Source organism: Haematobia irritans, chromosome 3 (genome assembly GCF_050003625.1).
Source record: "Haematobia irritans isolate KBUSLIRL chromosome 3, ASM5000362v1, whole genome shotgun sequence".
Lineage (NCBI taxonomy): Eukaryota > Metazoa > Arthropoda > Insecta > Diptera > Muscidae > Haematobia > Haematobia irritans.
The window spans coordinates 195,101,014-195,126,623 of record NC_134399.1 but is presented as its reverse complement, the minus strand read 5'-3'; the positions used below and the strand labels follow the sequence as shown (position 1 = coordinate 195,126,623).

The 25,610-nt window shown below is 34.1% G+C and overlaps 2 protein-coding genes across 3 annotated transcripts in view; both read left to right on the top strand.

Moving 5' to 3' along the window:
- Positions 1-7,362: 7,362 nt before the first annotated feature.
- mei-217 (meiotic 217) lies at positions 7,363-11,225 on the top strand. Its single transcript, XM_075301260.1, has 4 exons — positions 7,363-7,554; positions 7,622-8,101; positions 10,836-10,903; positions 10,957-11,225. The coding sequence occupies exons 1-4, from the start codon at positions 7,451-7,453 to the stop codon at positions 11,223-11,225; spliced, it is 921 nt and encodes a 306-aa protein (XP_075157375.1). The 5' UTR covers positions 7,363-7,450.
- Positions 11,204-25,610, top strand: part of mei-218 (meiotic 218) — a 129,964-nt gene continuing 115,557 nt past the window's right edge. For both annotated transcript variants that reach the window (XM_075301253.1, XM_075301252.1), the window contains exons 1-3: positions 11,204-12,412; positions 17,336-17,965; positions 18,041-18,429. In XM_075301253.1, coding sequence (XP_075157368.1) covers positions 11,204-12,412; positions 17,336-17,965; positions 18,041-18,429 — 2,228 coding nt within the window. The remainder of the gene's footprint in view (positions 12,413-17,335; positions 17,966-18,040; positions 18,430-25,610) is intronic.

Here is a 25,610-nt window from a genome sequence, read left to right as displayed (position 1 = left end):
GGCGTGGCACCGCCCATTCAAACTTGGAACGGATATATCTCATGAAATATCAGGGGTATGAATATGAGATTTGGTGTATATGTTGATCGTACAGTATGAGTTATATCCAAGGTGAAATAGGGCGGTGCCACGCCCCCTATTAAAAAATGTTCTGGCTCAGTCGAATTTTTTGTTTTTTGGAAAAAATTAAAACAATTTTCACATAGTAATTAATTTATTTGTATTATAATAACGTTGACGAAAGGGGTATTGTTGTATCATATGTGTAACTAAATTCGGGACCCAAAGGAGATATTAAATTTGTTATAAAAATAGCCTTCATATCTACAAAGTAGGAAAAAAGTTTATACATATGTTTTTTATATTTATATCGTTTTATATTATAAGACATGTGTTTCTGATCTGCTATTTTAAAATATATGCCCAAAGTCATCAAACTCGAATGCATATAATCATCGTCGTCATCCCCATATAATCATGGTCGTCATCTGTTTCATGATTTGTGCCTTCTGGTGCCACGTTCGTCAAAACTGAAGACGAAACAAGTAGATCTATCACTGATTTTGGAAGTTGGTGGATTTTTTCTTTTTTGGCAATTTTGATTTACCAGATAGGATTGGATCTTAACTAAGTAGGAACCTATTTAATATGTCTCGATGGCAATCCTCTCGACTACATTTGCGAGAAAAATGTTCTCTGTAGTTCTTAAAATCTTTGTTTCGAACAACCCAGGAACCCAATTAGTAGTTTTACGCTTCAAAATAACTTCACAGTTAATTTAATAAAAAAATTTCGCGCAAAAACGCGCAACATTTTATTACTTAATATGAAAGCCTAAGAGTTTTAGTTTATTAAAACATTAATATTCTAACGCCAAGTGATCCCATTCATGTTTAAATATCCAAGAATATTTTGAAAATAGCCAAAATTTAGACACATTTTAAAATATTTCTTTCAAAATATTTATACACATTTTTTGTTTACACAATTTTTGTAGAACAACGCTAAAATACCAGAGGTTGAAGATTCCGTAGTGAAAATATTACTTTTGGCTTGCGAAATACTATATATTAGGCCCCGAAATATACCGAATTTCAAAAAAAAAACACTACTTTGCGCGAATAGCTCAAAAATTGTTTAACTTTAACATAATGCAGCTTGACAAGTAAACAACATATGACATTGACATTTACAGTAGTGATGTAGAATTTTATATACTTTAATTGGACCCTAAGTATTTTTCAAAAAACAATAATTTAATTTTTCAATTAATCTCCATTTTTTGCGATCTTGCCCCTCTGTGCACCGTTCGGCCATAAAAAGCGAGGTCCCCCGCAATTAAGCTAAACTTAGAATCGGGCAGTATTCATTGATATAGAAGAAGTTCACCACTTGTGGTATCACAAAGGACTGAATAGGCTAAGAGGACTGTCACTTTATCTAATCTAACATAGACCTGACTGTCCGTCACAAAATATTGGATGCTATATCTAATCGATCTTCATGCAATTTAGTATAGGGAAAGTTGTGGTACAAAATTCAATAGAGTAGCTGGAAAACATCAGTAAAGTATCAAATTTACCATCAAACTCCAACAAATCCTGCGTAGATCAATTCAAAATCACGTTTCATGACGTTTTCTTAAAGCCGATGACATGCAAATCATTTGTTGATTAGTAGCATGTCAACGCCATACACTATGATCGTCATCAGCAACTTGAGCAAAGCTGGCCTATGGTAAATAAGATTGGCAAACAGACAATTGGCGACATTTCTCTATGCATTGGAATTTATCTATTATTGAATTTTCAAATCATAACATTTCTTAATGACGATCGAACTGAAGCCAAGCATTTTGAATGCAAATCCAATAACTCTGGGCAACTACCCAACGACATGCGTTTGTCGTTGCTTCTCGCCATTGGAGAGTTAAATGCAAACAAAAACAAAGGTTAGCTAACTGCAAGTGATGGCAAAGACGAATAGATGGACAGAAAAATGCCGCAAGAAAACGCTTCAAAATAACTGCAACATTAAGAAGACGTATGCAATTAATAAAATCTAACTCCAATGATAACAGCAAATAGAGGCGATGGCGCATCACTGATGAAAATTTATGTTTAGGTGAATACCATGAATTTAAATGTACAAATGAAAAACAAAAAACACAAATGTTGTAATTGATTTTATTAAAACAGTTTTAATATTCATATTAGCAATCAATGCCCATGGAAGATTTTTAGCTATACCTAGAGTTGATGGCTCTTTGAAAGGGAGGTTCCAGCATATTAAATAACAATTTAAAAGGCTTGCGCTATGGGATAGAAAATTTCTTTGGAAAAATTAAATTGAGGATATTATAAGGCGGTAGCTCTAAGACTTCATCGATTACCTTAAAATAACCGTTTATGCAAGAACACAAATAAAGAGTATTAAAAAGCATAGAGAATTAAGCCCATGGTTCGATGTAAAACAAAAGACTTAAGAAGGAAACGTTCAGAAACAAAAGCAAGACGATTATTGATTCAACAACACCTTCAGCATTGTTTTTAAATGCTATTTTTGGATAAGGATTAACTATATTCGTGTCTCCCACAAAATTGTTCAGAATTTCTTAAAATTTGTAAATTTTACCAATAATACACCCATCTTGAACTTCGTAAAGCACTAAAGACATTTTTGCAATTTTGAACTCCATTTTTTTCCTTCAAACTGCAAAATTGTCTTTAATATGTGAAAAATAATAATTTTGTCCAATAAATTTTCTTGAACTTATTGAAAATTATTTAGTTATTTTTTGATGTCGGTTAAACTATGGTCAATGTGACAAAATTTTGCTTTTTTAAATTATATTTTGCTCACTTTAATGATATGAACTAAAAATGAGGAAAACTATTTTATATAAATTATATTTACCTAATAGTTGACTTAAACTGTTCATAATCTGTGTTTGTCTGGATCTTCGTATAACGCTAGAGACATTAAAAAAAAAAATTAACTTCAAGATACGACATTTTCTTACCCGTGTAAAAATTGAGAGATCTAATCATGTCTAATAATATCAAAGAATATATAATTATATCTGCTCAGATATGGTTGTAGATATAAAAAGATCTACGGAGATATGTTATGTACAGTGTTATATATGATTAGATCCGATTCAAGATCTCATTATATATGTTGTTATATCTATTTATATCAGTCATATCTGGTAAGATCTAATTGTATATCTTCATATATGACATCATATCTAATTATATATACTATATATAGCTCCATATCTAATTATATATATTGCATTAAATCATGAACCAGTTCTGTAACACGGATAAAAAAATATTTTTATATGTTTGTGTTTAAAATAATGTGTTTGTTACGAGAATATTAACATGATATACTTGGTTACAAGCACGTATGTTTGGTTACACATCAAAACAAGTGGTGAACATAACCAAACAATCTTTATATATGACAGTTTCAAGAAACCCTTTTAAATATCATTTTCAAGTGTATTCATAAAATGCTTAACTTTCAGACACAACTGTCTTTTTGTTTTCAAAAATGTCACCCCATAATTATCACCATTAGCAACGCGTGTTGTTATTAAATTTGAAAAAATATATATCAAATATTTGATGATGCGAGTTTGATATTTTTATTTCATATAAAAATCTAATGTCTTCTCATTTTTCGAGGAAGGTAAAAGAGTAAGAGAAGCTGTGATAAGGTAAGTTTGTTGTTTTGTTGATATTTTTATATATTGAATATTTTCTCTTTTTTAGGAGGATGAAGTTGTGGTAGTCCAAGAAAAGATTAAAAGGAGACAGTGAAGCAACGTAAAGATTTGTGACCAGGCCCTATCCGAAGTTGCGATAGAAGGAAGTATTATCCAATATCAAAAAGAATAAAAATTTGGAGATGATTTGCACTGTGAACCGGATACATTCCCGTGCAATTATTCATAGTATGGTATTTGGGGCTTCGCACAAACCATTCAATATAGCGTTGGTTTAAATTATTGGGTTCGAGATGCAAATTTTGGTAAGTATATGTATTATTTGCAAATATATCTTTAAATAAACTGATAATTCTTCTGTATATTTTATATTTTTCAGAGTTTTCATTCCGAGTAGCCAAATGAAGGAATTGCGAGACTCATTTAAAGAACAGTTTGCAGAGAGCAATGTACTAATGCCTTGGGAAATTTAAATGCCAGAGCCCTTGGTGGCTATGTATTTTTTTGTTTTTGTTGTTGTTGTTTTTTTTTAATTCTTAGACTTTTATACCTAGACATATATAATGTACATATGCTTGATCCAACTTATAATATTAAATACTCTTTTCATTATAAAACCATAAAATAAATTTTTTTTTATTAATTACTGTAATTTCAATAATTTTGGAAATTTGTAGATAAAATTATATATAATTAGATATATTAATATCTAATTATATCAAATTATATATAGTTAGATGTGGGCCAAATTTGAGATCTGGTCAGATCTAATTCCTTTAGAATTAGATCTGATCAGATATTACCATTTTTCGGATCTGTCCAGATCTGCCTACATATACTACCATATCTAATCAGATATGGCAGGAGATCTAATAATATCTGGCTAGATCCACCAATTTTTACACGGGTAAACAAATATGTTCATATGACTTGACCAACTTAAAGTGCTGTTATATCGATTTTTTGACCGTTTATAAGAAAATACGTGTTCGGTATTATTAAATACCCCCATAAACAACTTATACGTGCAACGTGTAAATTTATGTTCTAGTTTTTATACCCTCCACCATAGGATGGGGGGTATATTAATTTTGTCATTCCGTTCGTAACACATCGAAATATTGCTCTAAGACCCCATAAAGTATATATTCTGGGTCGTGGTGAAATTCTGAGTCGATTTAAGCATGTCCGTCTATCCGTCCGTCCGTTTGTTGAAATCACGCTAACTTCCGAACGAAACAAGCTATCGACTTGAGACTTGGCACAAGTAGTTGTTATTGATGTAGGTCGGATGGTATTGCAAATGGGCCATATCGGTCCACTTTTACGTATAGCCCCCATATAAACGGACCCTCAGATTTGGCTTGCGGAGCCTCTAACAGAAGCATATTTCATCCGATCTTGCTGAAATTTGGTACATGGTGTTGGTATTTGGTCTCTAACAACCATTCAAAAATTGGTCCACATCGGTCCATAATTATATATAGCTCTCATATAAACCGATCCCCAGATTTGGCTTGCGGAGCCTCAAAGAGAAGCAAATTTCATCCGATCCGGCTGAAATTTGGTACATGGTGTTGGTATATGGTCTTTAACAACCGTGCCAGAATTGGTCCATATCGGTCCATAATTATATATAGCCCCCATATAAACCGTTCTCCAGATTTAACCTCCGGAGCCTCTTGAAGTAGCAAAATTCATCCGAACCGGTACAAATTTGGAACATGGTGTTAGTATATGGTTTCTTATATACATGCAAAAATTGGTACACATCGTTTCACAATTATATATAGCCCCCATATAAACCGATCCGCAGATTTGGCTTGCGGAGCCTCTACGAGAAGCAAATTTCATCCGATCCGGTTGAAATTTGGAACATGGTGTTAGTATATGGAATTTAACAACCGTGCCAGAATTGGTCCATATCGGTCCATAATTATATATAGCCTCCACATAAACCGTTCTCCAGATTTAACCTCCGGAGCCTCTTGAAGCAGCTATATATATATATATATATATATATATATATATATATATATATATATATATATATATATATATATATATATATATATATATATATATATATATATATATATATATATATATATATTTATTTATATAGACGTATTTAATCGGTCTTTTTTGATTTAATATATACCACGTATGGACTTACTTACAATTTAGAAAACGGTGTTAGGAGGTTTTAAGATACCTTTGCCATCGGCAAGCGTTACCGCAACTCAGGTAATTCGATTGTGGATGGCAGTGTTTAGAAGAAGTTTCTATGCAATCCATGGTGGACGGTACATAAGCTTCGGCCTGGCCGAACTTACGGCCGTATATACTTGTTTTTTCTTATTTTATTTACGCTTTTGTACGTTACTAAAATACATAAACTAAATCTTTACTTAACGTTTGCTTTGACAGAAAATACATACTTTTTTTTTATTTTTTTTTTTTTTTTAGTCATGGAAAATATTTATATGTGCAAAATTATATTTTAGCTATATCTCAAAAAAAATTGAGATAGTTTAATTAACTAATACGATATAGTATTGTCCTTGTTTATTAGAAATTGCTGTAATCGGTGAGGCATAGAACATACCAAGTTTTTCAGAGTTGCCATATCGATTTTTTCCTATTCTGCCGTAATTGCAGACTTCAGTTCTTTGGGTGTTGTATATTGCTTGGACTTCGCAAATACCTTAGCGGATAATATGCCCCAGAGTTCTATAGGATTTAGTTCGGGACTTAACGCTGGCCAGTCCAAGAAAGGTATATCACAAGACTTAAAAAAGTTTTTTGTGATGCATGCATCATGGATGGGAGCATTATCTTGTCGGAAAGTCCAAACTTCACCATATAACTCATTTGCAAAATCTATTAAATTGTTCTCCAATAAATCGACATATATCTCTGCGTTCATTTTAGTGGGGACAAAACATATTTTAGATTTTTCTCGTGCTCCAAAAGCTGTCCATACCATAAGAGATCTACCCCCGTGGGAGCGTTTATAGCAAGTTTGACGAGGATACCGAGAATCTCGCCAATATTTGTGATGGCCATCAGGAATTTTAGGTATTTTATTTTCGTATTTTAATCCTATATCGTGCTTGATATTTTGCTGAACTCGTTGTCTAGTCACATTCAGACGCAATTCTACTTTTATTTCTCTGCATGTCATATTTTCATTGGCAGCAAGTTAGCGAATATGTCGCTTTGTCCTTTGGTCAACGGTTGGAATGCGCTTACTGCGTTTAGCACAACCATAGTTTGTGGGATTTTTTAAAAAATTGCTAATCGTGTTCACAAACAATCATAGGTGACGCAACTAAATTTGAACCGTCACTTTTTTCAGGACAATTGAAAGAATAAATAATTGCCACTTATACCAATGCTATACGATTCTCTATCAGCTGATTTTGACTTCTTAAAATTGTAAACAACATATTAAAATTTTTGTTTTTGTAATCGTGATTCAACCTCTTTATTAAGCCATGGCATTGCTATATAACATTTAACATTATTGGATTTGAATCTGGCAATATAATTTTAATTTCTGTTATATGGCAACTGTAGATAATGTTGTGGTAGTTTCGTATCGTAACGTAAAAATACAATAATTAATTAATCAATCAGCTGATTTTGGTAGACCGCCAAAGTGAGATTACAGATTGATATAAAGAAATTAAAATTGTAATATTTTATTTAATGGCCCAAACTGCCAGTACCTCATCAACAATATCAAATAGTACATCTGCACCTAGTGGTGGACCAAACCGAGCAAATATCAGCAATTCATATTTAACACAATCGTAAGTGGAAACAATATTCCCTTCCCTTGATTCATCCCTTTCAATACCTTATTTTCATTCATTGTAGGTTTCGCGATCAACGACAAATCGAGAACTACGTACGCAGCAATAAGTTATTAAAGGTCATCGAAGAGGCAACACATAAATTCCTTACAAGTTATAAAGAATCAAAACGCCCCGAAGACGCCTTAGATGCCATTATTGTTAAATTATCCTTCATATATGGCGATTTCTTTGGACATCCGTTAGAGCTGTTGCAATTTTGCATTGAAGAACCTGTTGAATTTTATAATGCTGTTAAATATTGCGCTTTTGGCATTATTCGGGACATACTAAAACATCAGTGTCCTGCCGTCGGTAGTGGAGGAAGTGTAACAGATTCAAGTTTAAAATTCATTGATATCGATCAAGTTCATGTTCAAGTGAGATTTTTGGATTTCCCATTACAACCGGAATTATGTTTTGAACCCTATTTGAATTCATATCGTACCGGAATTTCATTGGTTATTGGAATTTTGTCAGCCATTACCGAAACCGATAAGATTATGTGAGTATAGTGTTTTTATACCCTGCGCCACCCTGTGGAACAGGGTATTATAAGTTAATGCATATGTTTGCAACACCCAGAAGGATACGAGATAGACACATGGTGTCTTTGGCAAAAATGCTCAGGGTAGGCTCCTGAGTCGATATAGCCATGTCCGTCTGTCCGTAAACACATTTTTGTAATCAAAGTCTAGGTCGCAGTTTTAGTTCAATCGACTTCAAATTTGGCACAAGTATGTGTTTTGGCTCAGAATAGATCCCTATTGATTTTGGAAGAAATCGGTTCAGATTTAAATATAGCTCCCATATATATATATATATATATATATATATATATATATATATATATATATATATATATATATATATATATATATATATATATATATATATATATATATATTTCGCCCGATATGGACTTATATGACCCCAGAAGCCAGAGTTTTACCCTAATGTGCTTAAAATTTTGCACAAGAGGAACAAATAGTACTATAGTCAAGTGTGTCAAATTTTATTGAAATCGGTTCAGGTTTAGATATAGCTCCCATACATATCATACACCCGATATGGACTAATAAGGTCCCAGAAGCCAGAGTTGTACCCCAATTTGGTTGAAATTTTATACTAGGAGTACAATTAGTAGTGTAGTGAAGTGTGCCAAATTTTATTGAAATCGGTTCAGATTTAGATATAGCTCCCATATATATCGTTCGCCCGATATACACTCATATGACCACAGTGGCCAATCTTTTACTCCGATTTAGTTGAAATTTTGCACAGGGAGTAGAATTAGCATTGTAGCTATGCGTGCCAAATTTGGTTGAAATCGGTTCAGATTTAGATATAGCTCCCATATATACCTTTCGCCCGATTTACACTCATATGACCATAGAGGCCAATTTTTTGTTCCGATTTAGTTGAAATTTTGAACAGGGAGTAGAATTAGCATAGTAGCTATGCGTGCCAAATTTGGTTGAAATCGGTTCAGATTTAGATATAGCTCCCATTTTTTGCTCCGATTTAGTTGAAATTTTGCACAAGGAGTAGAATTAGCATTGTAGCTATGCGTGCCAAATTTGGTTGAAATCTGTTCAGATTTAGATATAGCTCCCATATATATGTTTTTCTGATTTCGACAAAAATGGTCAAAATATCAACATTTTTATTTATATATTTTATTTCAGTCTATGGAATAACAGTCTATGGAATAACAAAAAGTCTGTAGACTAGGACTTAAAACTAAAATATATAAGATCTAAAAAATTAGCGAATTTTTCAATATTAAACATTAAATCCAAATTGTATTCATTGATTCTTTTGAACTCTTTTAAAGCCCTTGTTATTGTCTCGTTACAAGATTAATTTTCCTTGTAAAATCGCCACTGCTTAATCGAAAAATTGTAAAAATTGTAAAAATGATATAATGCTATAGCCCCCTTAGCAAACAATTAATAGACTGAAGTTATAGGTTCAATAAATGTTTTATTTTATAAAAATGAATAAAAAATTAGACATCAACATAACTAGACAATTAATTTATAAAAAAAAGTAGTTCCACACTTTTTCCCAACAAAAAAATTTGGGTGTTGTTCTAAAGACACAACTTTAAAAGCACTTCCAAAATGTTCCCACAAAGAAGTTAATTATTTTAACTACGCAGGAAGTTGCTTTAATTCAATTTTTATAACACGTTTTTTATTTTAATGGGTATTTTTTTAATAGGTTAAAAAAGAGTAAGAGTTTATAATATAAAATGCTAAATCCATTGTAGAACATTTTAATATTTTAATAATTTTTGAAAATATTCGATGTCAAATGTTTCAGACAAGCGTTATAATGCATTAGAAATCATAAAAAATTATACAAAAATTTTATTCGGGAAAATATCGCAAAATTTTTTAATTCATCTTATGATAAAGAAACTTACAATTTAGAAGACAACGTGAAGAAATAAAATAATATATTGCCATCGGTAACTGCTACCACAATGCAAAGTCATCAATAACAGGTTGGCTGATAAGTCCCCGGTCTAACAAAGAAAAACACATTTTTTTTGTCAAAATTCGTTGGGGGAAGCAATTCGAAGCCCAATTCATGAATTTTTGCCATCGTTCTTAATGACTTGTGGCACGGTGCGTTGTCTTGGTGGAACAACACTTTTTTCTCCTTCATATGGGGCCGTTTTGCCGCGATTTCGACCTTCAGTCTGCTGAAAACAGGGAAAGCAATCACTATTTGCTGAAATAAAAAATATTGTCTGCTATTTTGTAAGCTCGATTACATTAAAAAATGTTTTAGTTTGGCTGAAACAAATAAAAATGTAAACTTAAGGGCTATCGTAAAACAATTAAAACAATATTTTATGAATATCTATAGAAAATGACCAAAAATCTGAATATTTATCAAATTGTGGCATAACAGCAAACAAAATGTTTGCTGATCGCATTTAGGAGCTGTAAGTATATTACAGTGCAAAAATATATCAAAAATTACTTTTGGTTCTTAAATATAAGATGTTGTTTTAAGTAACAGTATAAGGCCTTTGTAAGGCTTGGTTACATATGACAATAAAATAAATAATTTATATGCTTTGGAGAAAAATGCATAACCTAAAAATTTTATAATTTGTTCTGCGTTAGACCCTGAAGTACAAAAATATAACAGCAGACATCGACTGCTCTATTTGGCAGACTTTTTTCTATGAGTTTAAAAAAGATTATTTTCTACTTTTTTAGTATCCAATCAGTTTGGTATTGTTCCAAAGGTTGTACAAGTAATAAAGTAAAATCTATTGCTTTGGAAGGTGAGTTTAAAGCATTTTTAAATTTCTTTATTTAATCTACTATTTTATTTTAGCACCCTTATGCAGTAATTGTAATCAACCCATGAGTGAATATTCCAAGCTTAGACATACTCAAAATTATTGTCTAATACGTATATTACCTGCTGCAAGTGTTGAGACACCACGTAAACTCAATCAAATATATCGATCAATTACCATACGTGTTTATGATCACGTTCACGATTGTCCACTCCTGTTGGGAAATCGTTACGTTGTAACAGGCTATTATAACTATTCTCAACAATCACAAGAATTTCAAGCATGGAACATAACAACAATTTAAATAGAGGCTATTCAGCCTTGCGTGATATATCCGCTTCACAAATGAATACTCTATTGAATTTCGATAGTCCTCCTGAAACACCATTGGATCCATCACAAATGTTACTCAGTAATAGTCATCATGTAAAATCTTCATTTATGGAAACCGATTGCAGATTAACACAAGAATCTAGCCCTGATTGTAGTATTTTGCGTTTTAATAATCAGCCATTGCCCTCCCAAATTGAATCTCATTTTGATTTTCCCATATTCAGTCAGCGTCACAATGATGATGATGATGACCGATTGATACCATCCTGGTCTTTATCGAATTCAGATAATAGAACTGAAAAAGAAAATGCTATGAAAGCTCAAGATTCTCCTCCTGGGATATCTACACAAGAGTTAGATGAAATGTTGTTGGATATAAATGAATTTCCTGAAAGAAATATACCGCCCCAGAAATCCCATTCAGAGGTGCAATCAATTAAATGTGATCGGGAAATTACAAATTCGGTTATAATCACCTCACCTGATATTGAACAGATAACGTTGGAAGACACGGAACCAATACTAGATAATAGAACAGAAAAGGAAAGGCCTATCAAACCCCAAGATTCTGCCCCTATTATATCTACACAGGAGTTAGATGAAATGCTATTGGATATAAATGAATTTCCTGAAATGTTGGAAATAAATAATTGTCCACAGAAAACACAGTCACAAATAGAGTCATTTCAAAGTGACCAAGAAATGACGGATTCGGTTATAATCACTTCACCTGATGTTGAGCAGATAACATTGGAGGACACTGAATTAATGTTGGATGACTCCAGTGCTAAAACATTCACAGCAAATGAATTAAATTTTACTAAAGTTAACAGAGGAAATGAAATAAATACTTCAGTTCTTACAAATACTTCTCAGAAAGCAACAAATCAAGAGAATTGTGAAAATGTTAAAATTACAAAACCAAATGTCCTCGAATTCTCCTCTAAGGAAAATCATCCAAAATCCAATTCTCGTACAGATGTTAATGACTTTTCGACAAAAGTTCATGATTCTTCAACGAAAAGTATACACTTTTTCTCTAGCTCTCAGGATGATGATGATGATATTGACATGGATGACATTGATTTCAATCAACTGAATGCTTTAGAACAAGCATTTATTGCTAAAAAGGATAATATGATTCATGTTCCAAGAATGGTAAGTGGTATTTCATGTGTTGGAAATATATTGCAATACGTTAGCGTTGTAAAAAAACTCAAGAACATATTTGACCGTTCGGTTTTGCCCAAATTAGATACATTGTCATCTGTATAGATATTTAAGGTTCGGAAACGTTTGGACTTGTTAGATAGTTGTTAAAAAAAAAACATCTTCTTGGCATCTACATTTGACCTACCATTGTTTTAAAAATCGAGTTTTGATGTTGACTGAAATCGTTTAATAGAATTTATAAATGCGAAAGAAAACCGGCAAGCCATTTTGAATAGAAGAAATCTGAGATTTCAGGATTGAGAATCCAGCATACGATTAAGGATCCTGTTCTCTATGTGTGGATCCTGTTTTCTGTTTTAAATGTATGTATTTTTTACTAGACTGAATTGTAGTCTGTGTAATTTTGTTATAATTGGCCATGGGACTTTGAAAAAGTATGAATATGAAAAAAAAAAAAATAAATAAAAATATAAAAAATGTATGAATATGAAAAAAAAATAAAGAAAAATATAAAAAAGTATGAATATTAAAAAAAACAAATATGAAAAAAAAAGTTCTCGGATACAGGTGGCCTTCATGTTGCGACCAAAACCATTATGATGATCTGGTTGTTAATAGAGGATCTCCTGGGTTGTATTCGCAATATCCATTTATTTATTTATTATTATGTCCTGTACAACAAGAGTAGTTTCCTATAATTAAAGTGCAGGAAACATATTCATTTTGAAACATCCATCCACGCCAATACACCGAAAGTTAGTTGGGATCGTGATTATCTAGATTCCAACTTACAAAAGAGCTCCCCTAAATCGAGTTTTGGGCTAGCTTAGAGTTGACGAGTACAGTGAAACCTCAGAAAGGTGGACACCTATGGTCGCCTAAATTTTGTCTACCTTTGAAAGGTGTCCTGTTTTGAGAGATTAATTTTAATGTGTTAATGTAGCAAACGTCACCAGACCCATGTTTTGGTGGTGTCCAGTTTTCAGAGTGTCCAAATTTGAGAGGTTTCACGGTATCCCTGTATCGCTTCCTACTTGTTAGAAATTAATTGTAGAGGGTGGCTAGCGGGTTTCTCAGTATCCCCCAATGGGATTATGACATCTTTCTTTCCTGTCTCGCTTCCTACTTGTTGGATGTTAATTATAAAGGATGGATAGCGGGTATCTCAGTATCCTCCACTGGGATACGTCATCTTTGAATTAGTGTTCACTTAGATCACATTCGTCCATTGTTATTCTTCAGGGTAATTTTCCCAACCTCTTCCTCCTGAATCCTTTAAAGTCGCTCAAGAACTTCCATATATCCGTCTTCCTTAAAGTTGCTTAAAACATCCAACAAGTGGCCCTGATGAAGGCGAGTTTGTTCTTTAAGCTAACTCCCGTAGATTGGTGAGAACTTGAAAAAAAGGAGCTCAGTATCTTGTCTCATCTAAAGGATAATGCTGGACACTGGCACAGGAAGTGGCACGAGTCTTCCGTAACTTCAAAGTCCCGAAACCATCTACAAATTAGAGGTGTGCACGCGACACGAAATTTCGTGACTCACGGAAATTTTCGTGACTCACCCATGAGTCGTGAGTCACGCTGATGGCAATGGCGTGAGTGTGCGTGAGTAACGAATTTCGAAAAAATAATCCCGCCCAGGGACATAGGTTAGGTGGCAGCCCGATGTATCAGGCTCACTTAGACTATTCAGTTTATTGTGATACCATATTGGTGACCTTCTCTCTTATCACTGAGTGCTGTCCGATTCCATGTTAAGCTCAATGACAAGGGACCTTCGGGCCGAGTCCGAACGGTGCTCCACATTGCAGTGAAACCACTTAGAGAAGCTTTGAAACCCTCAGAAATGTCACCAGCATTACTGAGGTGGGATAATCCACCGATGAAAAACTTTTTGGTGTTCGGTCGAAGCAGGAATCGAACCCACGACCTTGTGTATGCAAGGCGGACATGCTAACCATTGCACCACGGTGGCCCAGGGACATAAAACGCTTACGAGTTAATTTACAATTTTAGTGACACTTGACATGTTAAAAGTTAAATAACGCTCTCTATTTTAATCACTTTGATGTTTTCAGACATGTCCTAAGGTAAATTACTTATAAAATTATTCGTGAGTCACGATATTTTTCGTGAGTAATGTTATTTTTCGTGAGTCACGACATTTTCGTGCGTTAGTCTGCGTGAGTACAAATTTTCTTTTCGTGAGTGTACGTGAGCGTGAGTCCTACTAAACAATATCGTGCGCGACTCTGCGTGAGTAAGATTTTTCCATCGTGAGTGTGCGTGAGTAAAATATTACTCACGTGCACACCTCTACTACAAATATCATTATCTTTGAGGCCAATTCTTACCATATGTTTGCCAAGTGTATTATAATTCCAATTAAAGGTCCCAATTCCAGCCTGTATTTCCCCATTAGAATTTCGCAATTCCTACGAATGTTTACGTTCCATATCATCTTGGTTTGCTCGAAACTTCCCAAGGAGATCCATAGTTCATCATATTTGACATGGATCCTGTAAAGATGTGAAGACAGCGGAATAAAAACATCCACAAGGGCATTATAACACGTTGGCTGATAAGTCCCCGGCCTAACAAAGAAAAACAACATAGTTCCCTTCAAGAGCGATACAACGATTATAATGACATTCCAATTTTTTGATACCATGGTAGTACTCCTTCGGTTTTGCCTCAAAATAGATCTCAGTTTCGGCGATCACCTCTTCATTGCAGCGAAATTTTTTCCCTGCGAGCATCCTTTTGAGGTCTGAGAACAAGAAAAAGTAGCTGGGGGCCAGATCTGGTGAATACGGTGGGTGGGGGAGCAATTCGAAGCCCAATTCATGAATTTTTGCCATCGTTCTCAATGACTTGTGGCACGGTGCGTTGTCTTGGTGGAACAACACTTTTTTCTTCTTCATATGGGGCCGTTTTGCCGCGATTTCGACCTTCAAACGCTCCAATAACGCCATATAATAGTCACTGTTGATGGTTTTTCCCTTCTCAAGATAATCGATAAAAATTATTCCATGCGCATCCCAAAAAACAGAGGCCATTACTTTGCCAGCGGACTTTTGAGTCTTTCCACGCTTCGGAGACGGTTCACCGGTCGTTGTCCACTCAGCTGACTGTCGATTGGACGCAGGAGTGTAGTGATGGAGCCATGTTTCATCCATTGTCACATATCGACGGAAAAACTCGGGTGTATTACAAGTTAACAGCTGCAAACACCGCTCAGAATCATCAACACGTTGTTGTTTTTGGTCAAATGTGAGCTTGCGCGGCACCCATTTTACACAGAGCTTCCGCATATCCAAATATTGATGAATGATGTGACCAACACGTTCCTTTGATATCTTTAAGGCCTTTGTTATCTCGATCAACTTCATTTTACGGTCATTCAAAATCATTTTGTGGATTTTTTTTTATGTTTTCGTCGGTAACCACCTCTTTCGGACGTCCACCGTCCTCCGTGGTCATTTCACCACGCTTGAATTTTGCATACCAATCAATTATTGTTGATTTCCCTGGGTCAGAGTCCGGAAACTCATTATCAATCCAAGTTTTTGCTTCCACCGTATTTTTTCCCTTCAGATAACAGTATTTTATCAAAACACGAAATTCCTTTTTTTCCATTTTTTTTCACAATAACAAAAGTTGCTTCACAAAAGACGCTCTATCTCACAAACTAATTGACTTACAGACGTCAAATTTTGACACGAATCATTTGAAGGTTGGTACTATATACAAATAATATGCATTTAATACTAGCGACGCCATCTATGTGCCAGACCGGGGACTTATCAGCCAACCTGTTATCACAAACATTTGACGCTTTTATGTTCAATGGTGTTTGTGGCTAAGACGTTTTGTTATGGTGCCAGCAAACCCAGGTTAAACCCCTGGTCGGAGCGAAAAAAATTTTCAAATTGTAAAAATTAGATAATAGGAATATAATTGTGTAATAAAATATATTTGAAGGAAAAAAAATGAAATTGGTTGAAAAATATTTTTTTTTTCGCTTTTTAAATTTTTTCATTCAAATTAACTTCCAGGGCTCAACTTCTAAACCTATGCAAAGGATCCAAAAAGGGAATACTTCCGTCCTATGACAAGCCCATGTAAAATTCATTGGAGATGATCCAAGTTTGCACTACTTCCGGATCACAGATTGGGGATCCAAACTACTTTTTTGGAAGCTCTTTTTTTGCTAGGAATGGTTAGTGAGAACCCTAAGCTCTGTACGACAGCGGTCCAAGAGAGTCAGCAATAAAAGGTGGCACACTAATTTAAAAAACGCGATCCACTTTTTTAATTAATTCGAATCCGTTGTTTTTAATTTTCATGTATAAAATTTTGAACTCGCGCTTTTGTTTTTTAAATTAGATTTAAATAAACCCAGCATTCAATCAATTTCCATTTCAAGGAAAATCAATCCTTGAAATTAACGGGTTAAGGGGATACGCCGTTTACCTGCATATTTCCAAACTTCACCATCGTCCGTAGGAGTATAGTTTGAGAAGGAAAACGTGCTCAAAATAATAGTATTGTACGCATTAGTTCGATTTTATGTCATAGCTGTCATTTTAAAGGGATTGGGGATCAAAATTTACGGCAACTATTGCTGTGAAAAGCGAATTAATCAAAAACCGGCGCAACAACCCAGAATGGTCGCACAAAAATGTAAAAACTATGGCATTTATTAGCACAACAAAAAAGTGTAAATTTGCACTAAACCATGGTACTATTCCTTGCATGTCGGCTATGACTTTTTGAAAACCATTAAAATAGCGCAATTTCATTAAACGAACTGCATTAGGTTAGGCATTAATTTATAGTTTCTCAAAAAACTAACCAAATTATATACAAGAGAATACATTTTTCGTTTTTCTTTCTCACGCAGTGTGAAACTCAATTGGAATTAAATAGCGTACGTCCCAGCACCACCGAAAAAGTTGTAGCATCTTGTCCAACACCAGTTTTAAAACCTATTGCACCGACTCCTACTGAGAGTATGCATCCAATGGATTTTCTAGAAGTAAATTATAGTCGAACTACCAGTAGTCGAACACCATCAATAACATCCGATAAAAATTCTCAACATCTAAATATGACATTGAATTTTACAATGACTCAAGATAGCACAACATTCAGTAATATACTGCAATTTGATGAAACGCCACAAGATATAGAAAATTCGCAAAATAAAACTCCCAGTAGTAAAAGCCACGAACCCGATCCAATACCAACTTCAAATACATGTAAAAGTGAAAGCACTTCTTCAGTAACAATTTCATCGATAGGAAGCAAAACACCATCATTGGCTTTAACACTTTTCCAAATCAATAATTCCACAGCAGATGCTACAATGATGCCATCGTCTGTTAAACAATTATACGATGTGATTAAGGAGCAATATTCGGATTTTTCATTTATATATGCTTTAAGTACTCAGTTGTGTCAAGATCGTATTCCTATGGATTGTTTTATAACTCTGAAAATGGGACTACTACTAAGTTTAGCCTCCATAGGGGTAAGTTGGCGAAAGCTACAAGAAAAAAACGCATGTAATAAAACTGCGAATACATTTGTTTAATCTCATTTTCAGCCAAATCCCCATATGCCTCCCATACCTATTATTGCTGTTGGCAATGATACCTATATGGCAAATTACCTTATGACAACTGTGGGTCAATTAGCCTCACGTTTTGTGGGACCTACCGAAGACACAAAACCTCCTTCTAGCAGTGGTTATCGCAATCTCAAATGGATTGAGGCAGATCCTATATTATTGGCCAAAGGTGGTGTTTATTACGTGGGAGATTGGTCGCGTCTGAAGCTCTTAAGAGCCGATCGTATTTTCAAAGATATTGAATCATCATTGGTGGCCATTGATAATAGTACACATCAATATGCTTTGGAGACGGCTATATGGGCCCATTGGCGTTCATTTAAATACAATTCCAAAGATCAACAAATGTTCAATAAATTTGTCAAGTAAGTATTATTGAGGTGCCACTTTCTAAATAACAGAATAATTAGAGTTTACCATCAGTCGAACAAAAATCGTTGCTCTTTCGTATTTTTCCTATTGGGAAAAATTTTTTTAAAATGTGATTACCATTCCTCCAAATGATCAAAATTTTATTACTCTTAGAAAAAGGCTTAACGAAAAAAGTATGTCTCAAGAGGAGCTGAGTAATCCTAATTGTGCGAGAATTATAACTTAGCCAGTTTAGGGGCGACATGAAGATGGGTTCTGTAAAACCCAAATGAAACGGCCACATATATGAAGCAAATTTTCATAATGAATATGGAAGCCATGAAAATGATCCCCAACAAAAGTAACTGAATCATGAATATCGATCCCAAAATAAATTTAGGGCACATTTTTACTTTTTATTTAAAGAGAAATTAACCGATGAACATGAGTTCTAACTAGAGTGATCAAAACCGGACGGTGAAAACCGGTGGACCGGTTTTTCGTTTTTCACCGATTGTCGGTTTTGTATAAAATTCCATTTTCGGTGGGCCTCCAGAACCGGTAGAACCGGTGGTTTTAATATCATAAAACCCGGTTTTCGGTTTTTATTATACCCTCCACCATAGGATGGAGGGTATATTAACTTTGTCATTCCGTTTGTAACACATCGAAATATTGCTCTAAGACCCCATCACGTATTTATTCTGGGTCGTGCTGAAATTCTGAGTCGATCTAAGCATGTCCGTCTGTTAAAATCACGCTAACTTCCGAACGAAACAAGCTATCGACTTGGCACAAGTACTTATTGATGTAGGTCGATGGTATTGCAAATGGGCCATATCGGTTCACTTTTACGTATAGCCCCACATAAACTGATCCGCAGATTTGGCTTGCGGAGCCTCTAAGAAAAGCAAATATCATCCGATTCGGTTGAAATTTGGTACATTTCGCTAGTATATGGCTGATAACAACCATGCCAAAATTGGTCCGTATCGATTTATATTATATATAGCCCCAAAAAAACCGATCCCCAATCACAGAAAAATCACGATTGCCACTCGAGACAAAAATTATCTACCAAAATTTTATTGCCATAGAAAATTTTGGCAAAATTTTACATTTCTATAGAAAATTTTGTCAAAATGTTATTTCTATAGACCATTTTGTCAACATTTTATGTCTTCAGAAAATTTTGTCAAAATATAATTTCTATACAAAATTTTGTCAAAATTGTATTTCTATAAAAAAAATTTATTTCTGTAGAAAATTTTAGGAAAATGTTATTATATAGAAAATTTATGAAGCATTTGTACCCCAAACAGTAAAAAATCTGCCATTTTTGGTAGACTCGTGTTCATAATTGTATATAGCCCCCATATAAAGCGACCTGCATATTTCAATTCTGGTACATAAGATTCGGCCTGGGCGAACCTACGGCCGTATATACTTGTTTTTAATTTGTTTTGTCTTTTGACCAAATATTTTTCAGTAAAATTTGTTCAAAATTCAGTTCAATCACGATGAAAATTTTTCGAAAATGGAAAAAGATTCCGTTACAGACATTTTAAATGGTTGGAATACACCTTCTCAAAAAAAAAAAAAAAAAAAAAAAAAGATATATATATATATATATATATATATATATATATATATATATATATATATATATATATATATATATATATATATATATATATATATATATATATATATATATCGTCAATATTTTTTCAATTAAAAACCTAATTTAATTTTAAAAAGTGTTCATTTAAAAGTAATTGATTTAAATATTTTAATCAAATTATAATCAATTTGATGAAATGATATGGCACTCTATGCAACACGAATGTTTTTCTTATTATCTACTTTATTTATTTTTTATTCTTATTATATTATTTTATTTAAAAATGTGAATGAAAATACAATGGGCATTAAATAACGAATTGTTAATTTTTAAAATTAAAATTAAAATATGGTGCAGATTTTATCGGGTACATCTTAGGACCATAATTGAAACTCATGGAAGGCCTCCTATAGTGGCCTACAACTTATATATTTCTGATATTCATAACAGGTTGGCTGATAAGTCCCCGGTCTGACACATAGATGGCGTCGCTAGTATTAAATGCATATTATTTTTATATAGTACCAACATGCAAATGATTCGCGTCAAAATTTGACGTCTTTAAGTCAATTAATTTGTGAGATAGAGCGTCTTTTGTGAAGCAACTTTTGTTATTGTGAAAAAATGGGAAAAAAAGGAATTTCGCGTTTTGATAAAATACTGTTTTCTGAAGGGGAAAAATACGGTGGAAGCAAAGACTTGGCTTGATAATGAGTTTCCGGACTCTGCCCAGGGAAATCAACAATATTTGATTGGTATGCAAAATTCAAGCGTGGTGAAATGACCACGGAGGACGGTGAACGCAGTGGACGCCCGAAAGAGGTGGTTACCGACGAAAACATCAAAAAAATCCACAAAATGATTTTGAATGACCGTAAAATGAAGTTGATCGAGATAGCAGAGGCCTTAAAGATATCAAAGGAACGTGTTGGTCATATAATTCATCAATATTTGGATATGCAGAAGCTCTGTGCAAAATGGGTGCCGCGCGAGCTCACATTTGACCAAAAACAACAACGTGTTGATGATTCTGAGCGGTGTTTTCAGCTGTTAACTCGTAATACACCCGAGTTTTTCCGTCGATATGTGACAATGGATGAAACATGGCTCCATCACTACACTACTGAGTCCAATCGACAGTCGGCTGAGTGGACAGCGACCGGTGAACCGTCTCCGAAGCGTGGAAAGACTCAAAAGTCCTCTGGCAAAGTAATGGCCTCTGTTTTTTTTTTTTGGGATGCTCATGGAATAATTTTTATCGATTATCTTGAGAAGGGAAAAACCATCAACAGTGACTATTATATGGAGTTATTGGAGCATTTGAAGATAGAAATCGCGGCAAAACGGCCCCATATGAAGAAGAAAAAATTGTTGTTCCACCAAGACAACGCACCGTGCCACAAGTCATTGAGAACGATGGCAAAAATTCATGAATTGGGCTTCGAATTGCTTCCCCATTAAAAGAATGTATAATTCGACTATTGAGGACTCGTAATTGTTGGCAATTGCCTGGATATTCGAAAGCTTGCGACAGAAAAAAAAATATTTTTTCGTTACAATTACGAAATTAATTAAAATTTGTTCAATTACGGAAATGGCATCAATCACCGATGTCAATAAAAAAACAAATTTTTCCAATTAATTTGTGTAATTGTGATAAAACTATTTGGTTTTTCTTAAAGTGTTTTATTAAGTGTGCAAAGCATTTACGACGATCTTAACACTATGGTAGTTACAGAGAGAATGAGAATAAAAAAAATAAAGTAGATAATAAGAAAAACATTCGTGTTGCATAGAGTGCCATATCATTTCATCACTCCTCCTCAACAAGAATGTTCCAAAGAAATGTCCACTTAGGGTTTAAGATTAATTGAAGTAACAAAATCATTATGTTTAATGCGCGATAAGTTCTTGGTCAAGACATCGGCAATCATATCGGCACTGGGGCAGTATGTTAACTTCACCTTTTTGTCATATATCAAGTCTCGAATATGATGGAAGCGTATGTCAATGTGTTTCGACCGCTTGTGGTATACTGGATTTTCAGCCAACTTTTGTGCGCCTTGGTTGTCAATGTGTAATGTGGTGGGTTCACCATCAATATAGCCCATCTCCGCCAAAAGCATTTTCAAATATACCGCTTCCTTGGATGCTTCGGAGACTGCCATATATTCGGCCTCAGTGCTACTCAATGCGACCGACTTTTGCTTCCTAGACTCCCAAGATATTGGACAATCTCCGAAGAAAAAGATAAAACCCATGTACGATTTTCTATCTTTTAAATCTCCTGCCCAATCAGCATCTACATATCCATGTAATTTAAATTCGTCGCAATCATAGTGTAACTTCAGGTCTATAGTACCAGCAAGGTATCTGAGAATATGCTTGAGATAGGTCAGGTGTTCCTTACGCGGATCAGAATTTCTCTGGGCCCATAACCTGATAAAACTATTTTCAGTGTTATGCATTGATGGACTTGGCAACACATTGTTAAAAGACAATCAAGTCAAAATTTTTGGTCGAATCATCAGTTTGTTCATTGTTTGGAAATTTCTTTGAGCTTATATTTTCATCAAAAAGTACGTCTCTGTGCTCCACTATTTTATTTTTTCTAGCATCGTACAACCGATAAGCTTTAGCACTTGTAGAGTAACCAACCATTATGTATTGGTCACCTTTGGCGTCAAATTTTGACCTCTTCTTAGATTTATCTAAAGCAACCGCACACGCCCCAAACGTTCTCATATGATGTACATTTGGCCTTTGCCACTCCACGCTTCATATGGAGTTTGATTTTGAAGACATCTAGTCGGACACCTATTCCGAATGTATACGGCCGTATTTATTGCCTCTGCCCACAGTGATGGCGGAAGATTTGCGTGTACCATCATGGACCTGGCCATCTCAACGAGTGTACGGTTCGCCCGTTCCGCCACACCATTTTGTTGGGGGTGTGAGGAACCGTTAGTTGACGAACAATGCCCTCGCTCTCTAAATAGGACTTGAATTCTGAATTTATATATTCACGGCCATTGTCTGAGCGCAATGCCTTCACCTTACAACCTGTTTGTTTCTCCACTTGTGTTTTAAAAATTTTGAACTTGTCTAAAACTTCCGATTTAGACTTCAAAAAGTATACAAAGATTTTTCTTGACTTATCGTCGATGAAAATGAGAAAGTATTTGGATCCTCCAATTGAGCACACCCTAAACGGACCGCATACGTCGGTGTGAACTAGCTCCAACAGTTCTCTTGATTTTCTCTGTGTTTCATGTGGAAATGGAAGTACGTGAATTTTGCTCACCATACACGTTCTGCAATTGATATCATCTTCAGAATTCAACTTGATTCCATTTGCTATGTTTTTATTCCTTATTTCATCCAAGCTCTTGAAATTAAGATGCCCAAATCGGTTATGCCAAGTTGCCTTATCATTGTTGAGCACAAATGCCTTCTCATTAACGCCGTCGCAAACAAACATATTACCACTTCTTACTGCTTGCAAAACTATATCACCATCTGATTTCTTTACTGTCGCTCTCTGCTTGTCGAAACAAACTGTTAAGCCTCTGTCAACAGCTTTGCTTACAGATATAAAATTTCCCTTTAACTCCGGAGAGTAAAGCACATTTTCAAGAGTAATCTCATAATCGCCATTCACAAGCAAAACCTTTCCTTTTCCAATAGCCTTTATATGTTTGTCTCCGGCCAACGCAATGCTCTCATTATGCTCTTCAAAGCTTGTAAAAAATTCACGGTCGCTGCACATGTGCGACGTAGCTCCGCTGTCGACATACCATTTCTCAATTTGTAACGGTGCACTCTCTGCTACTGCCAGCATGGTCATTGCCTGTGTCTTCTTCTTATTGATTCTCTTCTCACATACGTTATGCCGCACACGAAACACTTCCCTTTAAAGTTCTTCTTATCCGATTTTCCTTTGGCCTCATTCGCTTTAACATTTCTGACAGAAAATGCGTGCTCTGTTGAAGTGTCTTCCATTTTTTCCTTTCGTCTCTTTCCCTCTTCTAGCAGCTTTTGCTTGAGCGAAGTGAAACTTGGCAAAAAATCACGTGTTTCCATCGCTACAACAAAGTTATCAAATTCCTTTGGAAGACTAGACATAAGCATTATTGTGAGTAGCTCCTCCTGGATCTCAATACCAGTTTCCTTAAGCTTTTCGAACACTTCCGAGAACTCATTAATATGCTGTACAATATTGCCGTCGTCCATCATCTTTAAATTGATGTTTTTTGTACAGAGACACTTTCTGCAATGGCCCTCTTGGCATGTACACTTCTTCCAATTTCTTCCAGGCTTCATGCGATGTCACACAATTTCTAATATATGCCAATTGCGTTGGTTTCACACTTAAAAATATAGATGCCAAGGCCTTTTCGTCATCGGACTCCCATTTGGCTATTGCAGCTTCATTTCCTTCTCTTTTTATTGTACCGTTAGTAATTTTCCAATAGCCACTATGAATTAAAACACTTCGCATCTGCACAGACCAACTATCATAGTTGGCCTCATCCAATTTTTCAATCTGGACCACTGGAGCGCTCATTTTTCCGAATTTCCTTCTATTTAATTCAAAATTTAGACACTGGGCCCATAACCTGATAAAACTATTTGGTTTTTCTTAAAGTGTTTTATTAAGTATGCAAAGCATTTACGACGATCTTAACACTATGGTAGTTACAGAGAGAATGAGAATAAAAAAAAAATAAAGTAGATAATAAGAAAAACATTCGTGTTGCATAGAGTGCCATATCATTTCATCAAATTGATTATAATTTGATTAAAATATTTAAATCAATTACTTTTAAATGAACACTTTTTAAAATTAAATTAGGTTTTTAATTGAAAAAATATTGACGATATATATATATATATATATATATATATATATATATATATATATATATATATATATATATATATATATATATATATATATATATATATATATATATATATATATATATATATATATATATATATATATATATATATATATATATATATATATATATATATATATATATATATATATATATATATATATATATATATATATATATATATATATATCGTCAATATTTTTTCAATTCAAAACCTAATTTAATTTTAAAAAGTGTTCATTTAAAAGTAATTGATTTAAATATTTTAATCAAATTATAATCAATTTGATGAAATGATATGGCACTCTATGCAACACGAATGTTTTTCTTATTATCTACTTTATTTTTTTTTATTCTCATTCTCTCTGTAACTACCATAGTGTTAAGATCGTCGTAAATGCTTTGCATACTTAATAAAACACTTTAAGAAAAACCAAATAGTTTTATCAGGTTATGGGCCCAGTGTCTAAATTTTGAATTAAATAGAAGGAAATTCGGAAAAATGAGCGCTCCAGTGGTCCAGATTGAAAAATTGGATGAGGCCAACTATGATAGTTGGTCTGTGCAGATGCGAAGTGTTTTAATTCATAGTGGCTATTGGAAAATTACTAACGGTACAATAAAAAGAGAAGGAAATGAAGCTGCAATAGCCAAATGGGAGTCCGAT